The following is an 18,634-nucleotide window of genomic DNA, read 5'->3' on the forward strand; positions in this document are numbered from 1 at the left end:
CATTGGATGGCATTTCCCATGTTGTTTCATGTAGTTTTTACCTGAAATGTAAGGAAAAAATATTGTGTGGGGGGGAGGGAGGGCAATATGCTTTTAAAAAGTGTGCATTCTTCTTGAAGAGTGTGCGGTTTTTAGAAAGGGTTTTGCACTTTTCATAAAGAGTACACTGCTACCTCTAATATTAAAGGTAGTTTATTGCTTCATGCCAAACTAGAAAAAATGGAGAATTGTATGAGAGCTAAGAATCTTTGTTTTCTAAATTTCCCTATCACACACTCCCTATCTCCATTGGAGCTCTTGAGAATATACTTGCAGGAGAGTTTGCAATATACTAAAGTAGATAGATACCTTTGAGCCTGATAATCTCTATTGCATTCCGTGGGCTTCTATAGGGAGGTGGTAGATGAGGGGGAACTAGATAAACTATCCTCATCAGACAGTTTGGATTTATCTCAGTTTCTTGAGTCGTCTAAGGACACAATAACAAAACGTGCTACTTTATTGGTGGTGTTTAAATCAGAACTAGAAAAGCAAGCTATTTTAAAGCTTTATTTTGTGAAGAAACAAGTTTTGTTCTGTGGTCAACGAGTTTCTATTTTTCCTGATGTATCTAAGCAGACTCAGCTAAAGAGGAAGCAATTTCTACTGCTTAAGCCTAGGGTTTTAGCAGTGGGTGCAACCTTTTTTTAAAAAATTTCCTTGTAAATGCCTTATATCATATGCAAGTGATAAATATGTGTTTCTAGACCCAGTCCAGTTGGAAGATTTTCTTAAGGATAAACCAATACAAGGAATTTTTTTGATTTATTTTTACAAGTCTGGGAGGATGTTTAGGTGCCATTTAAAAGTGTGCCACATGTTTTTCTGTCTGCCACATGTTAGATATTTTGATTTAATTATTTGTTTCCTAGTGACAGCTAAATGATGTGGACTAGATCACTGATATAATTTTCCTTGAATTTTATTTTATGAGCATTTTTATGCTGATGATGAAATGGATATTCCTTTATGCTTGTTATTTAAATTGTAACAAATGCATAAATAAAGAAATTATAAAAAAAAAAAAAAAAGAGTGCACACTTTTTGCAAAGAGGGCATACTCCTTTCCTGAGAGTGTGCACATGTATGGACAAATGGACTTGTGCACACTATCATGAAAGAGTGCACACTCTGTGCAAAATGTGCTGAGAATGAGGATGCTGGATCATTATCCCACTGGAAGTCTGTTTACACTTTTGCATTCATACACCTCTTGTAGCAGGTTCTAGAGGGTTTGGAGGCTCTTTTTTTCTTGGGTCAGCGCACTTTTGGATGCTTCAGGGCATGATCAAATTTTGTGGCTTTTAATAAGCGGACCCCAGAAGGTGACTACAACCGAAACATGGGCCGTGCTGGGTCCGCACCATAACTTTTGCTTGTGTTGTATGACTGGCTTTTATTGTCTACATCGCTTTTAATTCAAGAAGTATCATTAAAACTTTTTTTACATCAAGATCATCATCTCCACAGTTCTATCTTTGCTTTTGATTTTTTACTCCATTAAAAATTATAAAGAGTAGGGGACACTATGAAGTTACAAGGAAATACTTGTAAAATTAATAGGAAGAAATATTTTTTCACTCAGAGAATAATTAAACTCTGGAACGTGTTGCCAGAGGTTTTGGTGAGAGTGGTTTAAAAAAAAAGGTTTGGACAGGTTCCTGGAGGAAAAGTCCACAAACTGCTGTTGAGACAGACATGGGAGAAGCCACTTCTTGCCCTGGATCGGTGGCATGGAATGCTGCTACTATTTGTTTTTTTGCTAGGTACTAGTGACCTGGATTGGCCACCATGAAGACAGGCTACTGGGCTAGATGGACCATTGGTCTGACCCTGTAAGGCTATTCTTATGTTATCTTTCTGAAAGAGCACTGACCTTTAATTATATTGCTCTTATAACAAAAAAAAAAAAAGGGGAAAAAACTCTGAATAAAATGAAAATTCCTGGAAATGACCTGGAAAATAACACATCATGGAAATTTTGGGGCTGCACTTACCTATATACATCTACATAACCATCATAGAGGATAGGTCAGGACAGCTGGGTGAATCCATTAGAACAGTGGGTGGGAGTAAGAGCAAGGAACGGTCATGACGTGAGCTATCTCATTTTGTGTTATATAACCTTGTGCAGATAACCAGGAACTGCAACCTATTTGCTTATCCAAAGATTTTAGGCTGTAATCTCAGGTCTTATTTAGATAGGATGCTTGCTTTTTAAGCAAGCAAACAACAGTCCTGGTTGGGTAACTTTATCAGCGGAGCCATGTTGTCCTATGGCGCTTTTAGAAAAGAAATCAAGACAATATTATTTGATAAATTCATTTCTTAATCCATGTTTTTATCTTCATTTTTAAATATAATCAATCTTATCCTATCAATTTTAAATTTTAATGTCTTTTATACAACAGGCTGTATTCATTTTTTACCATTTTGTATTTCACTGATTGTCCAGTTTTTCTCTTTTGTGGAAACCACCTAGAATTCTTTTGATTAAGGAGGTATAGGAAAATAAAGTTATGTTATGTTATGTTAGGGCAGTAGAAGCATCGGCAACTGAGCAGACTGTTCTAATTGTTTATTTGGTTGGATGTAGCTGACATCTTTTAAGAGTAGCTTGTGTTCAGATACCACATGTGTTACTAGGTCCACAGGCTAAAGGGTCGATTTTTAGTGATGCTTACCCAGGTAAGAATTAATCCTACCAGGGTCAGCATCGGTTTTCAGCTGCATTTTCTTGATAATACCTCTGAAAATTCTGCATTGACACTATCCAGATGTTGTTAGGCTGTTCGAGTGTACAGCCAAGATGGAGCTTTGAATTTAATCTGAGTACTGCTATTATTTGGCACTGGTACCTGGATAATTATCCAGATAAGTCAGGACAGGAAAACAGCTGCCTTAACTTATTTGGATAGTTATGAAAGTACCAGTCTTATCTAAAGTTTCCAGTGTCAACCTTATACATGGATATTCAGTGACAGTGTCTGGGGGTGGCCTGTTGCTGAATATCCAGGTATACATTTAAATGCCCTGACAACATCCTTTAAACACAAGGGAAGAAGCTTGTGGCCAATGCAATGGAGTGCCAGTAGAGTTTGAACAGCCTGCTTCTCCAACCACTAGGCTATTCCTCCAATGTACTACTACTACTACTGCTTATTTCTACAGCAGAACTACATGTATACAGTGCTGTACATTAAACAGTCGCTTCTCAGTAGAGCTTACAATCTAATCAAGCAGACAAATACTTTTTCATAGAAAGAATGGTGAATGCATGGAATGACAACCAGGTGGAGATGAAAAATGTATCTGCATTCAAGAAAGCTTGGGATAAATACATTGGATCTCTAAGGGAGAGAAATAGATAGATCTCGTGCTCTTTTCGTATCTTCTTCTATCAAGGGTTGTAAAAGTAAGAAATATCATGACCATATTCTTTCTTTTCAGGCAGCTTCTTATGATAAGGACTTTTGACACCTAATATTTACATCCCATTCTTACACCCATTTCAGAAAACAATTGAAAACTTATCTTTTTAGAAAATATTTGGCTGATTGATTCCTACATTTTTCCTTTGTTATTATTTAATCTTTTGTAAACCGCATTGAACTTCAAAGGTTATGCAGTCCAGAAATCCAATTTTATGCTATGTTATGTTTATCTGCCTTCATAACTCTATGTTTTTATCTTTCATTTGATGCAGACGATATTAAGACAAGCTCACTGCCCAGGAAGTAAACTCATGGATCTATAGTAGTTTACTTACATGGAGAAGGTACCACAGGAGCCTTCACACTTTGGTATGCTCACTTTATCAGGGGATCTGCATTTGTTGTATGAAATGTAGTCCTCATACTCTCGAACCTTACAAGAGGTTGTCTTCTCAATACCTGCAACCCAGACCCAAACGTTATAAACATCTCATTCAAGAAAACCCAAGTAACCACCAAACCTCATTTTTTCAGTGTAAAACACAGCTCCTCATCTTGAAGGACAGAGTCTTGTTCTTGAGTGATAAAGAAATCTGAAATCATTACTATAAAAATTCCACAAAGAGGGTAAATTCTATGAAGGGGTTACCAATTTCTAGATGTCAAGAACGCATGTTAATGCCCCAAATATCACCATGGAACCTATTCTATAAAGAAAAATAGGTGGTTTCCTTCCTTTTGTAGAATACTTGGGTAAACAAGTCAAAAAAGTGTGCACAATTTACATGCAGTCACACCAGTCATAGAGGTGTGCCTAGATTGCCAAAACACAGTCATACGTGACAATCCTCTATAATTAATGTGCATAACTCTGTGCCTTGACCACGTTCTGTCCATTTTCTGCCCATGTGTTCACTCACCCACAAACTACAAGTCTTTTCATTTAGATACCATATTATAGAATCTTGCATAGCCAGAATATCGGCATTTGTGTGTCTATGTGCAGTGCACACATGCTTGCATAAACAAGCCCCTTCTTGGAACCTTTATGGAATTACCCTCTTAAAATAAGGCTGCCAACTGGATCCAGATTCGCAGGTTAATGCTGCACATGTAAATTTTAATTAATGCCAATTAGCACTGCTAATTGATTATTAGCACCCAATTGCCTATGGTAATTGGCTTGTTATTCAATTAAATTATTTGCGACCAAAATTCTGCATGCGATTTTTAGCGCCATATGTAGAATTAGATTGTAGATTTCTTTATACTGCAACCAAAGCTTCATCAGGCCAATATTATTTTTAATTTTTTTAACTTACTTTTTCAAATTCTGAACACTTTACTCTCCCCCCCCCACCTCCTTAACAAAGCCATGACAGTTGCTGCTGTACAGCAAAAGCCCTTTAAATTCCTATGGGCTTTGGGGCAGTTACCACAGCGACAGCCATAAAAGCAGCTTTGTAAAAGGGGGAGGAGGGGGTTAAATAACTTGTAAATCCCTTCTTTAAATCCCACTAAAACTTAACATAGCAAATTTATATAAAGAGAGCAATAAATAGACTCATTTTTTAAAAAACATCAAAGGGGAACATCATTTAACCTGAGCTTATATCTTACCCATTGGCTGTATTTATTAATTTTTATTTTTAAACTTTTAATCCACATACACCTATGCAAAGCACAATAAGATAGACATAATAAAAGCAACAAAATATAAGTCCCCTATTATCTCAGGATGTCACATACATAAGTTATTAAAAATAATATTGGACTGACGACAATTTGGGTGAATTGAGTATAATAAAGAAATTATTTGCATAGCTCTTTTTACAAAGCTGCACTATGGACGTGCAGCGCACGGAATGTAACAAAGCTCGTTTTATTCCCATGGGTTTCTTCACATTCAGTGCACGCTAACTGATAGCATGGCTTTACAAAAGAGGATTACTACATAGTTGATCTATTTAAAAAGGCAATATATATACCTATTATATGTTCCTTTATAAATAACCTCCTGAAAGTTTCTCCAAGGCACAGAGAACTTTGATCAGATATATGCCAGTAAAAACTGCTGAGTTTGTTTGTATTTGGTGAAATGTCTACTAAATAGCCACTCTGTCTATTCTCTACTCCCAAGAATGCTTACACATATATCACAGAGAAGTAGCTGCTATGTTTCTTTGGCATCTATTTTTATGTACTCCCCAGACTATTTTAAAAGCACCTACTGGAGGGCATAAAATGCTGTACTGATATTCAAGACACGTGAAAAATTACCCCATAATAGAGTAGGAAGACCCTGGAAAGGGACCATAGCATGAGGGATCTGGAACACACTGGGGGGTGATTTTTCCCACAGTGGCAGCCTTACTTTGAATTTGTAATTAATGGACATAGTTATCAATATGGACCACTGTTAAGATGGCACAGGTTTCATTTTAGGCAGTGGTACCTTGTTACTAATAACTGGAATTAAAAATAGAACAGCATGTCTTTAAAAAAAAAAGTATTTATTCTAACAGGGTCTGCGTTAGGAGAGAACGCAATCAGGGCAGCATCCCTGGGCTGGGATGTCCTTCCCTTCTCCCCACCCGGTTCCGAAGCCCCCCTCCCACCTGTAAAAATGCAAGGAGATCGCAAGCATGGCAGTGACTCTCTAGCACTGCCCTTGGCCTCCTCAGTGCTGTTCAACAGACTGCCCCCATCTGATGCAACTTGTTGTTTCTGCAACAGTGAACTGTGTCAAAGGAATAACACCGAGGAGGCCACAGGCACTTTTAGAGAGTTACTGTGGTGCCGATGACCTCCTTGCATTTTTACAGGAGAAAGGGACTTTGGAATCAGGTGGAAAGAAGGGAAGGACATCCCGGGCCCACAGGAGCCACCTGGAGCTGCTGATTTTAAATTGAAGGGAGGGAAGCTGGATGGGGGGGGGGGGATTGGGTGATCTTGGGGTGGTGGGAAGGAAGGGAAGAAGGAAGAATGGAGAGATGCTGGATGAGAGGACATTTGGTGGGTAGAGAAATTGAGGGAGGGGCAGGGAGGAGAGAAATTTTTTGAGATGGCTCTCCTTAATTTCTGCCCTGGGCCCCAGCATGTCTAACACTGGCCCTGGTAACAGCAATACAGAGGTACAGCTTACATGAATCAAGAAGAATAACAAAAATAGCCTATGTTGATAAATCCCCTACTTAAGTTCATTTCTCTTTTATTTCATTGCTAAAAAATAGCTGAAGTGAATATATAAATATATATATATACACACACTCATTTACTGCATGCATAGGCACGGTGGTTATCCTGAAAGTGCTGGACAATAATGCATTATCTGTTCAATAATTTTACTCTCCAAATAGATTCAGAAAACGGGAATTCTACCATGATGCCATGAGAGAGAACTACAATAAAGGAGATAAGTTGGGAAACATCAGGATATATTTTATTTAGGAAAGAATTGCATGCCATATTTTTAATCGTGAGAGTTCTAGTGGCTGTATTGCTCTTAGAGAAAATTGGAGGTTTGCAGGCTGTTACTGAACCACCCCCAGAATTATCTGGAAATGGTGTGTAAGAGTAAAGATGGTGTTATATGGCCTTAAAATCATATGTTTTGAGTAATTCTTTGACTAGTCCAGTGAAAGCTAGCCCAGCCTTCAGAGAATTATGATTTGACAGCAGAGCAATATTTTCAAATGAATGGTTTTAGTTTCTTACATATTTTGCAGCATCCATTGGGTAGCACCTGAATGGTTCCCTAAGAAGAGAGAATAAGAGTTAATTGGTTTCTAAAATTGGACAGATCTGAGCAATTTATGTTGCATAAATACCCCAAAATGTGTTTTTAGACCAGGGAGAAATTGATTGTCAGCAGAGTCATCATAAAAGTTTTATGATGACTTTTGCCCTTCCAAATTCCTAACATTAAAAAAATACATAACCATTTTTATTCATTTTCATTGAGATATGATGTGTATACAGTATATATATATATATATATATATATAAGAGTAGATATTCAGCATGGTTTAAGCAAGCAGGAAAGGCTCCTGTTTGCTTAAACCAGTGTTTCTCAACTCAGTCCTGGAGTCGCCCCTTGCCAGTCAGGTTTTCAAGATATCCACAATGAATATGCATGAAAGAAATTTGCATATAATGGAGGCAGTGTATGCAAATCAAGTTTATGCAAATTCAATGTGGATATCCTGAAAATCTGACTGGCTAGGGGGGACTCCAGGACTGAGTTGAGAAGCAATGGTTTAAACCATGCTAAGCTGGCCACCAGCCACTGATATGCAGCAGCAGGTTAACAGAGTAGTGATGCTGCATATCAGCTGTGACCGCTCAAGAACAATCTGAGCAGTCAGAAATGTCCTGGGGCAGAATAAGGGCAAAGCCAGTATGTGGGGACTGGTAGAATATCATATCCATTATCCTATACCCTTTACCCCTTTATTGATAAAAACATAAGTGCTGCCATACTGGGACAAACCGAAGGTCCATCAAGCCCAGTATCATTTCCAACAGTGGCCAACCCAGGTCACAAGTACATGGCAAGTTCCCAAGGAGTAAAACAGATTTTATTTTCCATATCCTATGAATAAGCAGTGGATTTCCCCAAGCCATCTCAATATGGACTTTTGTTTAAGAAATTAGCCAAACCTTTTTTAAACCCTGCTAAGCAAACTACTTTCACCACATGCTCTTTCCGGGTGATGAATCGGGCGTCGGGGTGGGGGGGGAAACTATGTAAAAAAATTTTTGTACAATGCGCTCACACGTATAACGCGCAAGGGTATGCGCGGTTTGTAAAAACCACGTATAACGCGCGCATTATATGCGAGAAAATACGGTAAACAACGATTCACATCTACCCACTCCACTTCACTCAATATTTTATAGACTCTGTCATATCTTCCCTGAGCTGTTCCTTCTCCAGGCTGAAGAGCCCTAGCCACTTTAGCCTTTCTTCATAGGGAAGTTGTCCCATTTCTTATCATTTTAATTCTACTATATCTTTTTTGAGATGCGGAGACCAGAATTGCACACACAATTTTCCAAGTATTTGAGGTGTGGCTGTTACATGAAGCGATATAACAGCATTATAATGTTCTCATCTTTGTTTACCATTCCTTTCCTGAACATTCCTAACATTCTTAGCAAGCGCTGCACACTGAGTTGAGGTCAGTGTATTTGTATTTCTATTTTACTTGAATTGTACATCGCTTAGGTATTTAATAAGCGATTTATCAAGCACTAATAAAACTTGGAAACTTGGTTTGAATGTATCCTCAATGATGATACCTAGATCCTTTTCCTGGGCAGTGACTCCTAGTGTAGAACCCTGCATCAGCTAGCTATAGTTCGGGTTCCTCTTTTCCGTATGCATGATGTGTTAGCTACTGTATTTGTGTACATAATGGTGCACGTGTTCAATGATACACTATTCCCCAGATTCTATATAGGTGTGCATAAACTAATTAGTCAGTTGGTTGCTAACAAACAATTATTAACATTAATTGGACTTAATTGGCACTAATTTTGATTTATGTATACTCAACCCAGGGCATGGGTGGGTCAAAGGTGTTCCAAATATTTATAGGCAGTGTTACAGGATACCAGTGTTATGTGCCAAGTTTGTCTTGCACCCTTTACAGAACAGCGCTTAGCATGTATTTTTCCCAGCACCTAAATCTGAGTGCTTCTGTGCTGTGTCTGCTTATATGTGTGTCTGTGTACAACCTTCAACGTACTTACCGGTTCACAGTTTTTCTCATAGAATGGTGGACAGGAAATGTTAGAGATGGAAGTAATGAACTGGTTGTTGATCTTCACACAACTGTACAATGTGCAATTACTTGTTTTGGATGGGATCATGTCACCAGGCTAATTCACAGAAGAAAAAAATACAAGTTAAAGTTATATACCGGGAAAATATTACTTCAATCTACACTTAAAATAAAGAGTATACAATAGGGGTCCTGATTCTAGAAAACACACCTATAGTTAGGCGACTAACTTCATTTTTTTAATTGGCTTAATTGATGCTGATGCTTAAAGTTCCATTAAAAACAATTAAAAAAATGAATTTAGGGTAGGTGCCTACCACTTCGATGTTTATTTCTATATCGAGGCACCTACCGGCAAGTAGGCATGGTTAGGATTGGATTCGGGGAAGAGTTTGGGTGTGGATTGAGTTAGGCCCCAATAGGCACTTACCTTAGGCACACTCATTTAGGCCAAGAAGACCTTGGCCTATAGGAAGCACGTCTAAGAATTTTAACAGCGCTTAAGTGCTGCTAGGTGCGATTCTTTAAACGTAAACTAGCGGTTGACTGACAACCATGCCAAATGGCACTTCATGGATATTCAGCACTGCTATGTGGATACTAAGCAATGCTAATTCATTTAAAAAAACCTACAATTTACTGCACATCATTGAAGTGTAGTTTCCTTTTCTGCCGAAATGTACGTAAATATATTTTCACACATGGGTTTAACAAATAATTCATAATGATAAGCTGCTTTGCTCGCTTCTGCATCACTAACGAATTTTCAAAAACTGTATGCAGAATTTTACAAATCTCCTCTACGTGTGTGAAAGCATACAAAAGCCTGAGTTGCTGGCAGTTTTGAACTCTTTAGGTTATTTTGCTTTTTTTTTTTTAAAGGTGGAGTCCACTTCCGAGCACTTCAGTGGCCACATTGTGAATTTCAATCAAAACTCAAATTCGGTATTAAAATCTTAGTAAAATGCTTGATAAGAACCTCCAGGCCAATATTCAAAGCTACTCAACCAGCCAGGAATAGCTTCTGGCCAATTAAATTGTGTTTTAGCACCTAACTGTGGATATTCAGCAGACAATAGCTGGATATCCTCCACTGAATATCCACGGTTAGTGACTATATCATGTGACACAGCCACCAAACTGGCTAAGTTTAGCGTTTAAAATAGGCCACATAAATATCAGGCCTGTCTTTAACCACTAAACTTAACCAGTTAGTGCTGGCGTAACTAGTTATTTTATTTTATTTATTTACTTACATATTTATATACTGCACGATCCAAAGTTCATAGCAGTTCACTGTTAAAGTTGCCGCAAGTCAAAAATGAAACTAGATTATCAATGCCAGTCGCTGAAAAAGGCCCAGCATTGAATATCCGGACTTAACACTACTGGTGGGCAGCAAAAGCGCTGCCCAACGCTGGCTGGATATCGAGCCCCTCCAGTTTAAGCAGTGTTTTAATTAAAAGAAAATATGCTTCAACTTTCATGCAGCAGGATTTAATTCAATTAGGGCTTTTCTATTACAGGATGCCCAAATTTATACAGTGCTTGACATCAAATATTCCTCTATCACAAACTTCACATTCAAAAGAAATGTGGCATAAAAAACCTCAGCCACCCAGGTAGGGTCACCCGACAAACGATGTAACATCAGGGACTCTAAATGAAAGCGCTCACTTATAAAGCTGCCTTCAATATGCTCAGAAAAGAATTTCCTCCTGCTACCTTACAGTTTGAGGCTGTTGCTGCCATTTATATAAGGGGGGGAAGTGTCTTGCTGGAGACTGACAGCTGCCATATGAACTATTTCTGGATCAGCACTAAGTTGTCAGGTCAGGATTGGTCTTTTATAAGGATGTACGTTCAGTTTGTATGCATTTGATTTGTTAGTATATCTTCAAATAGTCAATGTGCACTAAACCAACTTAATGCATGTTAGCTGGTGAATCAGCCCATGTTAATTTTTTAAAATGAAAAACAAAGAATATGGAAAAACTGGAGGAAAAGTCCAACAATAGGTCAAATTTTTTTTTCATCCACATCCCTAGTCTCTAATCAAACTAAGCAACACATTTCACTGGAGCAAGTTTTCAAAATGATTAGGGGGGCGCCAGACTCAACATAGATTATCCTTTGCTCAATGTTGGATGCTCTAGTGCAGGGGTGGGCAACGAGGTCCAGAATGCAGTCGGGTTTTCAGGGTTTCCCCAATGAATATGCAAGAGATCTATTTGCATGCACTGCTTCACATTGTATGCAAATGGATCTCATGCATATTCATTGGGGAAATCCTAAAAACCCGACTGGATTCCGACCCTCATTGCCCACCCCTGCTCTAGTGCCTAGTGCACCTACAGAGCCACCATTTCATCCCCAGATAAGGTCTGTTCAGCAGCCACTGATTTAGTTTCCACTTATCAAAGATATATGTCTAGGCAGCTTACATTCCAAAATTGTAAGGAGGGATATGAGGAGACAAGATGAGGGAGGGAAGGGAGAGGGAGGAACAACAAATGCCCTAGTGTTTTAGGTTCCAGAGTTAATTATAGGCATCGGAAAAGAGAATCTGGATGGGGAAGTTTGACATTTAAGGATTACTTGGATTCTTTAAAGGTGGAAGCAGTAGGAAGGAGGGCCTTCAAAACATGAGTGGGATACCAGTCAGAGAAAGAAGGGAGCTCCTCAGGATTATATTCAGCTACATTAGTGAACACTTTTTGTGCATCAAACATGGGTCTTACATTCATAATCTGGTAAGAGCCATCCTGCAGGTTCAGCACACAGTGAGTTTGCACGCAGACCCCGCAGCATTCTCCCTGCAATTTCTCCTTCAGTGTGAATCCCTAGGAGGACAGCAAGAACATCAGAAACGCATCATTAGACAACCAGAAAATAAACAACCCACCCCCACAAATCGCCAGCTCTTTACCAGTGGCTGCTGGGTTGATTTGAAATTTTCTATGACATTCTGTGATGGACCATTGTGGTTAAATGTATAGATAGATAGATTGATAAATGAATGAATGAATGAATAAATAAATTTAAATATTTACATATTAATATGACTTCATTTCATCTACCGCTACACCCAAAAAGGACTAATTAACATCTATACCTTAATCATGTACTGACATTATTAAAATTGAAGGAAATGAAGTCATCATATAACACAGCCACAAGATTCCCACCAATGATGCTAATCTGACCACTTGGGGTATATGGCCTGCAGAGATATCATAGCAAGGCATCAATTACTGCACTAACTAGACCATACTTGTTCCTTGGCTGCTGAACACAGTCAGGTTGTAAGGGTTGGCTTGGGTAATTCTTACACGTGGGAGTGTGTGACACAGTGGTTAGAGCTACAGTCTCAGTGCCCTGAAGTTGTGGGTTCAAATTCCATGCTGCTCCTTGTGATCCTGGGCAAGTCACTTAATCCCTCCATTGCCCCAGGTACATTAGGTAGAGTGTAAGTCCGCCAGGACAGATAGGGAAAAATGCTTAAGTACCGTACCTGAATGTAAACCACTTAAGCTATGAGTAGTATATAAATACTAAAATATAAAAAAACGTGAAGAATGAAAGCTAAGAGAAATCAAATTCTAGGATCTACATTTGTTTGAAACAACATGAGAAAAGTCAGCTTTATCTCCTATTTCATTTCATATTATTTTGTGAACTAAATGATAGTGAAACCCTCAAAATGTTTTGTTTTTTTTCAAGTATCATCAACTTTGCACCCTATTGACATATAGCACACACTATTTAAAGACAGGATAGTGTTTTAAGAACAATGATCCTATTCCTAAACCGTATGCACTATCTAAAGATAGTGGACTCACTATCTGTTGACTATCCCCTCATTAAGTCACAAATAGATAATAGGGAGGTTGGTACTCTCAGAGTATACAGTATTAAGAGGTCAAAGTAATTATCTAAGATACTATTCGATAAAGACTTCTCAATGTATAATAGGTCTATAGATTAAAAATTGAATTTTTCACATACACTCAGAATTGTGTAATCCGACCAGGAGCTGCGGCTCCTATAGCGGAACCCACCGTCCCATCACTGTGTATGACTTTAGTGAAAAAGTGGTAAACTAAACGTGCTATTCAAACAATAAATGTGTTTCTCGTTGGCAACAAAAGGGAAAACTGTTCCCACTTAACTTAGAGATGTTTCTACAGGTCCCGACATGAACCATGTTTCGAGAGTCTTTTTCAAGGAACCCGAAAGGAGATATATACAACTTCAGTGCCATAGGAGTAATTACTGTGTGATTCAGACAAAAAAAATCTTGTACTCATATATGAAGATACGCTGAAAAAGTTTTTCTTCTAGACGGTGAGGCCCACAGTAGAGGAGGGGCATAGGTGGGTTGTGATCATTCCTAAAGGTTAAGTGCATTGTTATAGAATATGCCTGATCTACACACAATTTAGGCGCAAGCATTTATGCTCTGTTTTGGTTGGCATAAGTGGCTGCGCCTAAATTTTCATTATGGGGATGGGCACTACGCATATTCTGTCAACTGCGCCTAAATCTAGATGCGGTTTATAGAATAGTGCTAAGCATGGATTTTCTCCAGCGACAATTTTTTAGGCAACATAAGTAGAATTTCCCCCTAGGTGCGTTGTTAAATGAACTGCCTCTAGAACATAACAGAAAAACCAAAACAACTACAAATGACATGGAAAATTAAAATGACATGGTTTTGCCCACACGTCCCTTTCAAATGTAGATTGTACAAAGCTAGGCAGAAGATGAGTGACGAGTAAAACCACTAATTCCAAGGAGTTGAAGGGAGCACTGCTTACCGGCAAACATTTGACATTGCAAGGAACCTGTTCACATGTGACTCTCGGCTCATCGCTGCTGTTGGCATTATGAGTACAGACACAGGTCTCGCACTTATTGGAGAGTACAGGAGAACCCGGCTGTAAAACAGAACATAGACTTAGTCATTAGAGGTGCCTGGAACATTGGCTAGCAGCATTAATAATGCCCATGCTTAACACACATAATTACACAGATGAAATTGGCCTTTATAGAATTGTGCTTAGGCCTGTATTCTCTAAACAGCGCTGTTGTTGGCAGCCACTTATTGCAAGTCAATCATGTGATGGTGCCATTTAGAGAACTGCGCCTCTGACAAAGGTAGTCACCGGAAATGTAGGCCAGGGTTGTCAAGCCCCTACCTTTGCCATGAATCATGCCTACAGAGGTGCTTTATGGCACCTAATGACTCTTTTGGCATTAGCTATGTCTACAGTGTGCTAGGCATCGTAAAGCATCTACCTAGATGCGATTCTTGGTGCCGTTTTTTAAGCATCAGTGGACGCCTATAAATATCTTTTAAAATAACTTTTAAACGAATGGTGTTTTCCTCTTAACTTAGGCGCCTAAGTTAAGGTGCTGTTTATAGAATATGGGCCTTAGTGGCATTCATTTCCTACACCCATTTTTGATCATGATTTATAAAACCTGGCCCTTGACGCACAAATAATGTGCCATGTTATAGAATGAGAGTGTTGCTGGGCTCGGAGAATCGTCAACATAGATTTAGTGCACATATATTAGCTAAACGGGTTTCTCTAATTGGATCTCTGGGAGATACAGAATTGATACAAAGACCTTTTTGATTAAGTGTAGTAAGCTGTAGGTATGACTGAGGGGGTGTATGTTGTGTGTTCTTTTTAGAGCTGTCCTGTCATATATGGAGTTCCTTCCTTTTATGGTACTTATATTGTAAACTGCTTGGACCTGCCATAAGAACAGGCTGTATAACAAGTTTTAATAAAACATAAAATGAACACAGTATACGGATGCAACAGAAACAGGTATCAAAGAATGACAATGGGGGCTGTATCTGTTCTATTGCGACCTGAAAATATATATATATTTTTATTATTTAAAGGATTTATATTCCGCTTTATTGGTAAGTTTCTAGGTAGATTACAGCATTACATACATAATAGATGTGACATTACAAAGGGGTACATTAACATAGAACATGTTATATTTAAACATCTAGTTCAACCGAATCATATTAAAGCTTTTATTTCTGCTTCCATTTTGGTTTATGGTTTTTATTTGTATCCAGCTTTATGCAAGGCTGGCGGAAACTGTTGCTTGTGCTGGCAAACATTTTAAGAGGTATGGGGCGGAGAGGATGAGATGCGCTGGCACCCCCACGGAGAAGGCACTCAGGGTGGTCTGCCCATACCTCTTTAACTGATCAATGAAGCCCCTGCACTACTTTTCTAAATCACCTATCCATTAGTAACTACTGACAGCGACATACGTCACTGTTTGCTGCTAGCTGATAACTGCTAACATGGTGCTAAAATCAGAGCAATTCACTTGTTCTACCAAGAACTGACCTAATAATTGTCTTCGCTCAGTTTAGAACGTTTCTAGAAATTCCCTTAGCTGCACCCTTGGCGGTGTGGGCATCCCTAGTTAAGAACCCCTGATATAGAATGAATCCCTCTATAGCACTTAGATCAGAACTTCACTCAAACAATTTCTTACCAAGTATTCAGCGTTTCCATGGATGCAGACATTTTTGCGGACTGTAACAAGAAGAAAATAAGGTAGTTAGGGTTGTCTATCCCTAATTAAACCACATAGTGATATGATACAAGTTAAAGAGATGCTATATGTGTGGAGCAGTTTTGCTTAGTTTTCAAACATATGAATTGATGTGCTTATCTACAGGATAATTTGCTGGGTAACAAATGTTTGCAAGATATTTGGCTTCTTAGATAGCCAAAGAAAATTACTACACCTAGAGATATCGGGGCTCATTTTCAAAAAAGAAAAACATCCAAAAAGTGGCATAAAGAGGCAGACAAACATTTTTCTCCCCAAACCCTTCTTATTCATCATTTTTAAAACTATATTCTAGTTTATCTAAATCTCAAGGGGGCATGTTAGAGATATGGTGTGGGTAGGACTAGGGTGGGATTATGACTTAGACTTTCTTTTTGCCATAATCAAGAGAACAAGAGGGCACTCGCTAAAGTTAAAAGGGGATAGATTCTGTACAAACGTAAGGAAGTTCTTCTTCATCCAGAGAGTGGTAGAAAACTGGAACGATCTTCCGGAGGCTGTTATAGGGGAAAACATGCTCCAGGGATTCAAGACAAAGTTACACAAGTTTCTGCTGAGCCAGAACGTACGCAGGTAAGGCTAGACTCAGGGCACTGGTCTTTGACCTAAGGGCCGCCGCGGGAGCGGACTGCTGGGCATAATGGACCACTGGTCTAACCCAGCAGCGGCAATTCTTATGTTCTTATGTCCAGGTCACAAGTTAGACATTTGGGCTAGACCTGTTTTAATAATGAATAAGTGCCCAACCTGATTAGATGACCACTGGAGGGATGTCCCACCACACTCCCTCAGTGGTCACTGACCCCCCCTCCCACCCCCAAAGATGCGAATGAAACAGTACATACCTGCTTGTACAACAAATGTTATGGCTAGTCTCCACTCTAACAACTACACTTATGGTGGAATCAGTGAGCCTTCCAAAATCCACCTAAATCCCATATAAGGAATCCTGGTGTGGTGTGCAAGTGGGTTTTGGAGGGCTCACCATACATGATAGGGAGTTATGGTGAGATGTGTACCTGGGACTTTCTATGTGAAATTCACTACAGTGCCCCCTAGGGTGCGGTACTGCTCTGCTGAGATGTCTATGTGGCCCCGCCTACAGCAACAGGGTGTCCATTCTTAGTATGCCTAACTTTTCTTTGACATTTTCAACCACAAAAATGTCTGCTCAAAAGGTCCAAATCCAGACCATTTGGATTTGGAAGGGGCCAGCATTGTAATGGACTGGCCAGCAGAACAGTGGGACACCTTAGAGGGCACTGCTATGAACATTATATAAAGGGTGCCAGAAGTACATCGAATCCTTTATAAATTACTGGTCATCGTGTATCTTTGTATACACAATAAGACATCAAAACATTTGATGGATAGCATTCTGCCATATGAACCACAGCGCCTTTTGTGAAAATCGTTCACAGTTTGGCATATAATCCCATAGCCCCCTCATCCAGTTACTACTGCTCTAGCACACTGTATTCTTTTTATAACCCTGCTTTACCCAGATAGCCTCATTACCCTCTCACAGCATTCCTCTGAGTGCATTAACCAGTCATCACCTAGCCATTCTTACAGTGAGGCATAAGTTCTAAGGCACCTCACACAATAAGAGGGACTTACCACACTCGTAGACTGGGCAACATTTGCCATCAGGAATACCAGCAACCATCTCTTCTCCCAGACCACATTTAGGGGACTCGCTTGTGCAGAGGCTGGAATTGCATTCTACCAAGAAGAGAGAAAGGAAAGGGAAATTTAACAAGAGAGAGTCATGGAAGTTTGGAGCCTCAAAGCTCTATGTATCTTGTCTTAAACTCTGTATTGGTTTCTGAATCCATAACCAATGAGGGTTCTTCAAAAGGTTTCTGCAGGAAATGGTTAGGGCAGGAGAAGTGGTAAGAGGGCGTGTCAGTAGGACGCTGGGAAAAATGTATCACCAAAAAAGGGGGATAATGTGAAAAAGTGATGTAATTTGCTTTTGAGATATTAAATAAACATTGTTAACAAAAATAAAAGTGCGGAAACTTTTTGATGATCTCTGTTTGGGTTTTGGCCAGTTTACTAGTGACCTGGATTGGCCATCGTCAGAATGGGCTACTGAGCTTGATGGACCTTTGGTCTGGCCCAGTAAGGCTATTCTTATGTTCTTATTAAACTGTAATACACTGAAGAGGAAAACAATTATCAACATAGATTCACTGGTCCTAGCTAGGGTATTCACAGATAACAATGATGTTGGCTGAAAACCGCTCTCTTCCATTTGGCTATAAGTACATGCAGGGCTCCTATTAGCTGCATTATAAGAACAGGTGTCCCGGGGGGTACAATGAGGTCAGGGGAGGAAAGCTATGCATACAGACCAAATTCTATACTTATTATCTAAAAAAAAAAAAATTGATGCAGGAAAGGATGGATTTCCCTGGACATGTCTTCCTTTTCGAGAACATGTCCGGGAGTCCGGATGGCTTTTCAAACCCAGCACTTTGTCTGGGTTTTGAAAAGCTTCCTCAAAATCGCGTCGGGCAGGAGGAGCAAACAGCAGTGGGTGGGACTGGGGTCCCATCCACCCTCTGCCCAGATGCTGCCAATGTGTCTACCTGTAAAATATGCACTATGGAGGATATGGGTATATTTACATAATAGTGTTTGGGCACATTTTTGGCATGTCTCTGTATGCTAGTATAGTAAACATTTAGGGACGGATTCTATAGATGGCATTGAAAAACAGGTAAATCACAAGAACAAGTGATATAA

The 18,634-nt window shown here is 39.3% G+C and overlaps 2 protein-coding genes across 4 annotated transcripts in view; both read right to left on the reverse strand.

Annotated features, from left to right (window-relative positions):
• LOC117352133 overlaps positions 1 to 18,634 on the reverse strand; it is a 1,164,809-nt gene that overhangs the window by 521,220 nt on the left and 624,955 nt on the right. The gene's annotated exons all lie outside the window — the stretch shown is intronic.
• MUC2 (mucin 2, oligomeric mucus/gel-forming) overlaps positions 1 to 18,634 on the reverse strand; it is a 186,906-nt gene that overhangs the window by 1,585 nt on the left and 166,687 nt on the right. For all 3 annotated transcript variants that reach the window (XM_033928255.1, XM_033928256.1, XM_033928257.1), the window contains 7 exons: positions 17,501 to 17,605; positions 15,800 to 15,840; positions 14,083 to 14,202; positions 12,004 to 12,105; positions 9,231 to 9,359; positions 7,191 to 7,230; positions 3,809 to 3,932 (listed from right to left, as the gene is read on the reverse strand). In XM_033928255.1, the coding sequence (XP_033784146.1) occupies positions 3,809 to 3,932; positions 7,191 to 7,230; positions 9,231 to 9,359; positions 12,004 to 12,105; positions 14,083 to 14,202; positions 15,800 to 15,840; positions 17,501 to 17,605 (661 nt within the window). The remainder of the gene's footprint in view (positions 1 to 3,808; positions 3,933 to 7,190; positions 7,231 to 9,230; positions 9,360 to 12,003; positions 12,106 to 14,082; positions 14,203 to 15,799; positions 15,841 to 17,500; positions 17,606 to 18,634) is intronic.

The sequence above is a fragment of the Geotrypetes seraphini genome, chromosome 19 (genome assembly GCF_902459505.1).
Source record: "Geotrypetes seraphini chromosome 19, aGeoSer1.1, whole genome shotgun sequence".
Lineage (NCBI taxonomy): Eukaryota > Metazoa > Chordata > Amphibia > Gymnophiona > Dermophiidae > Geotrypetes > Geotrypetes seraphini.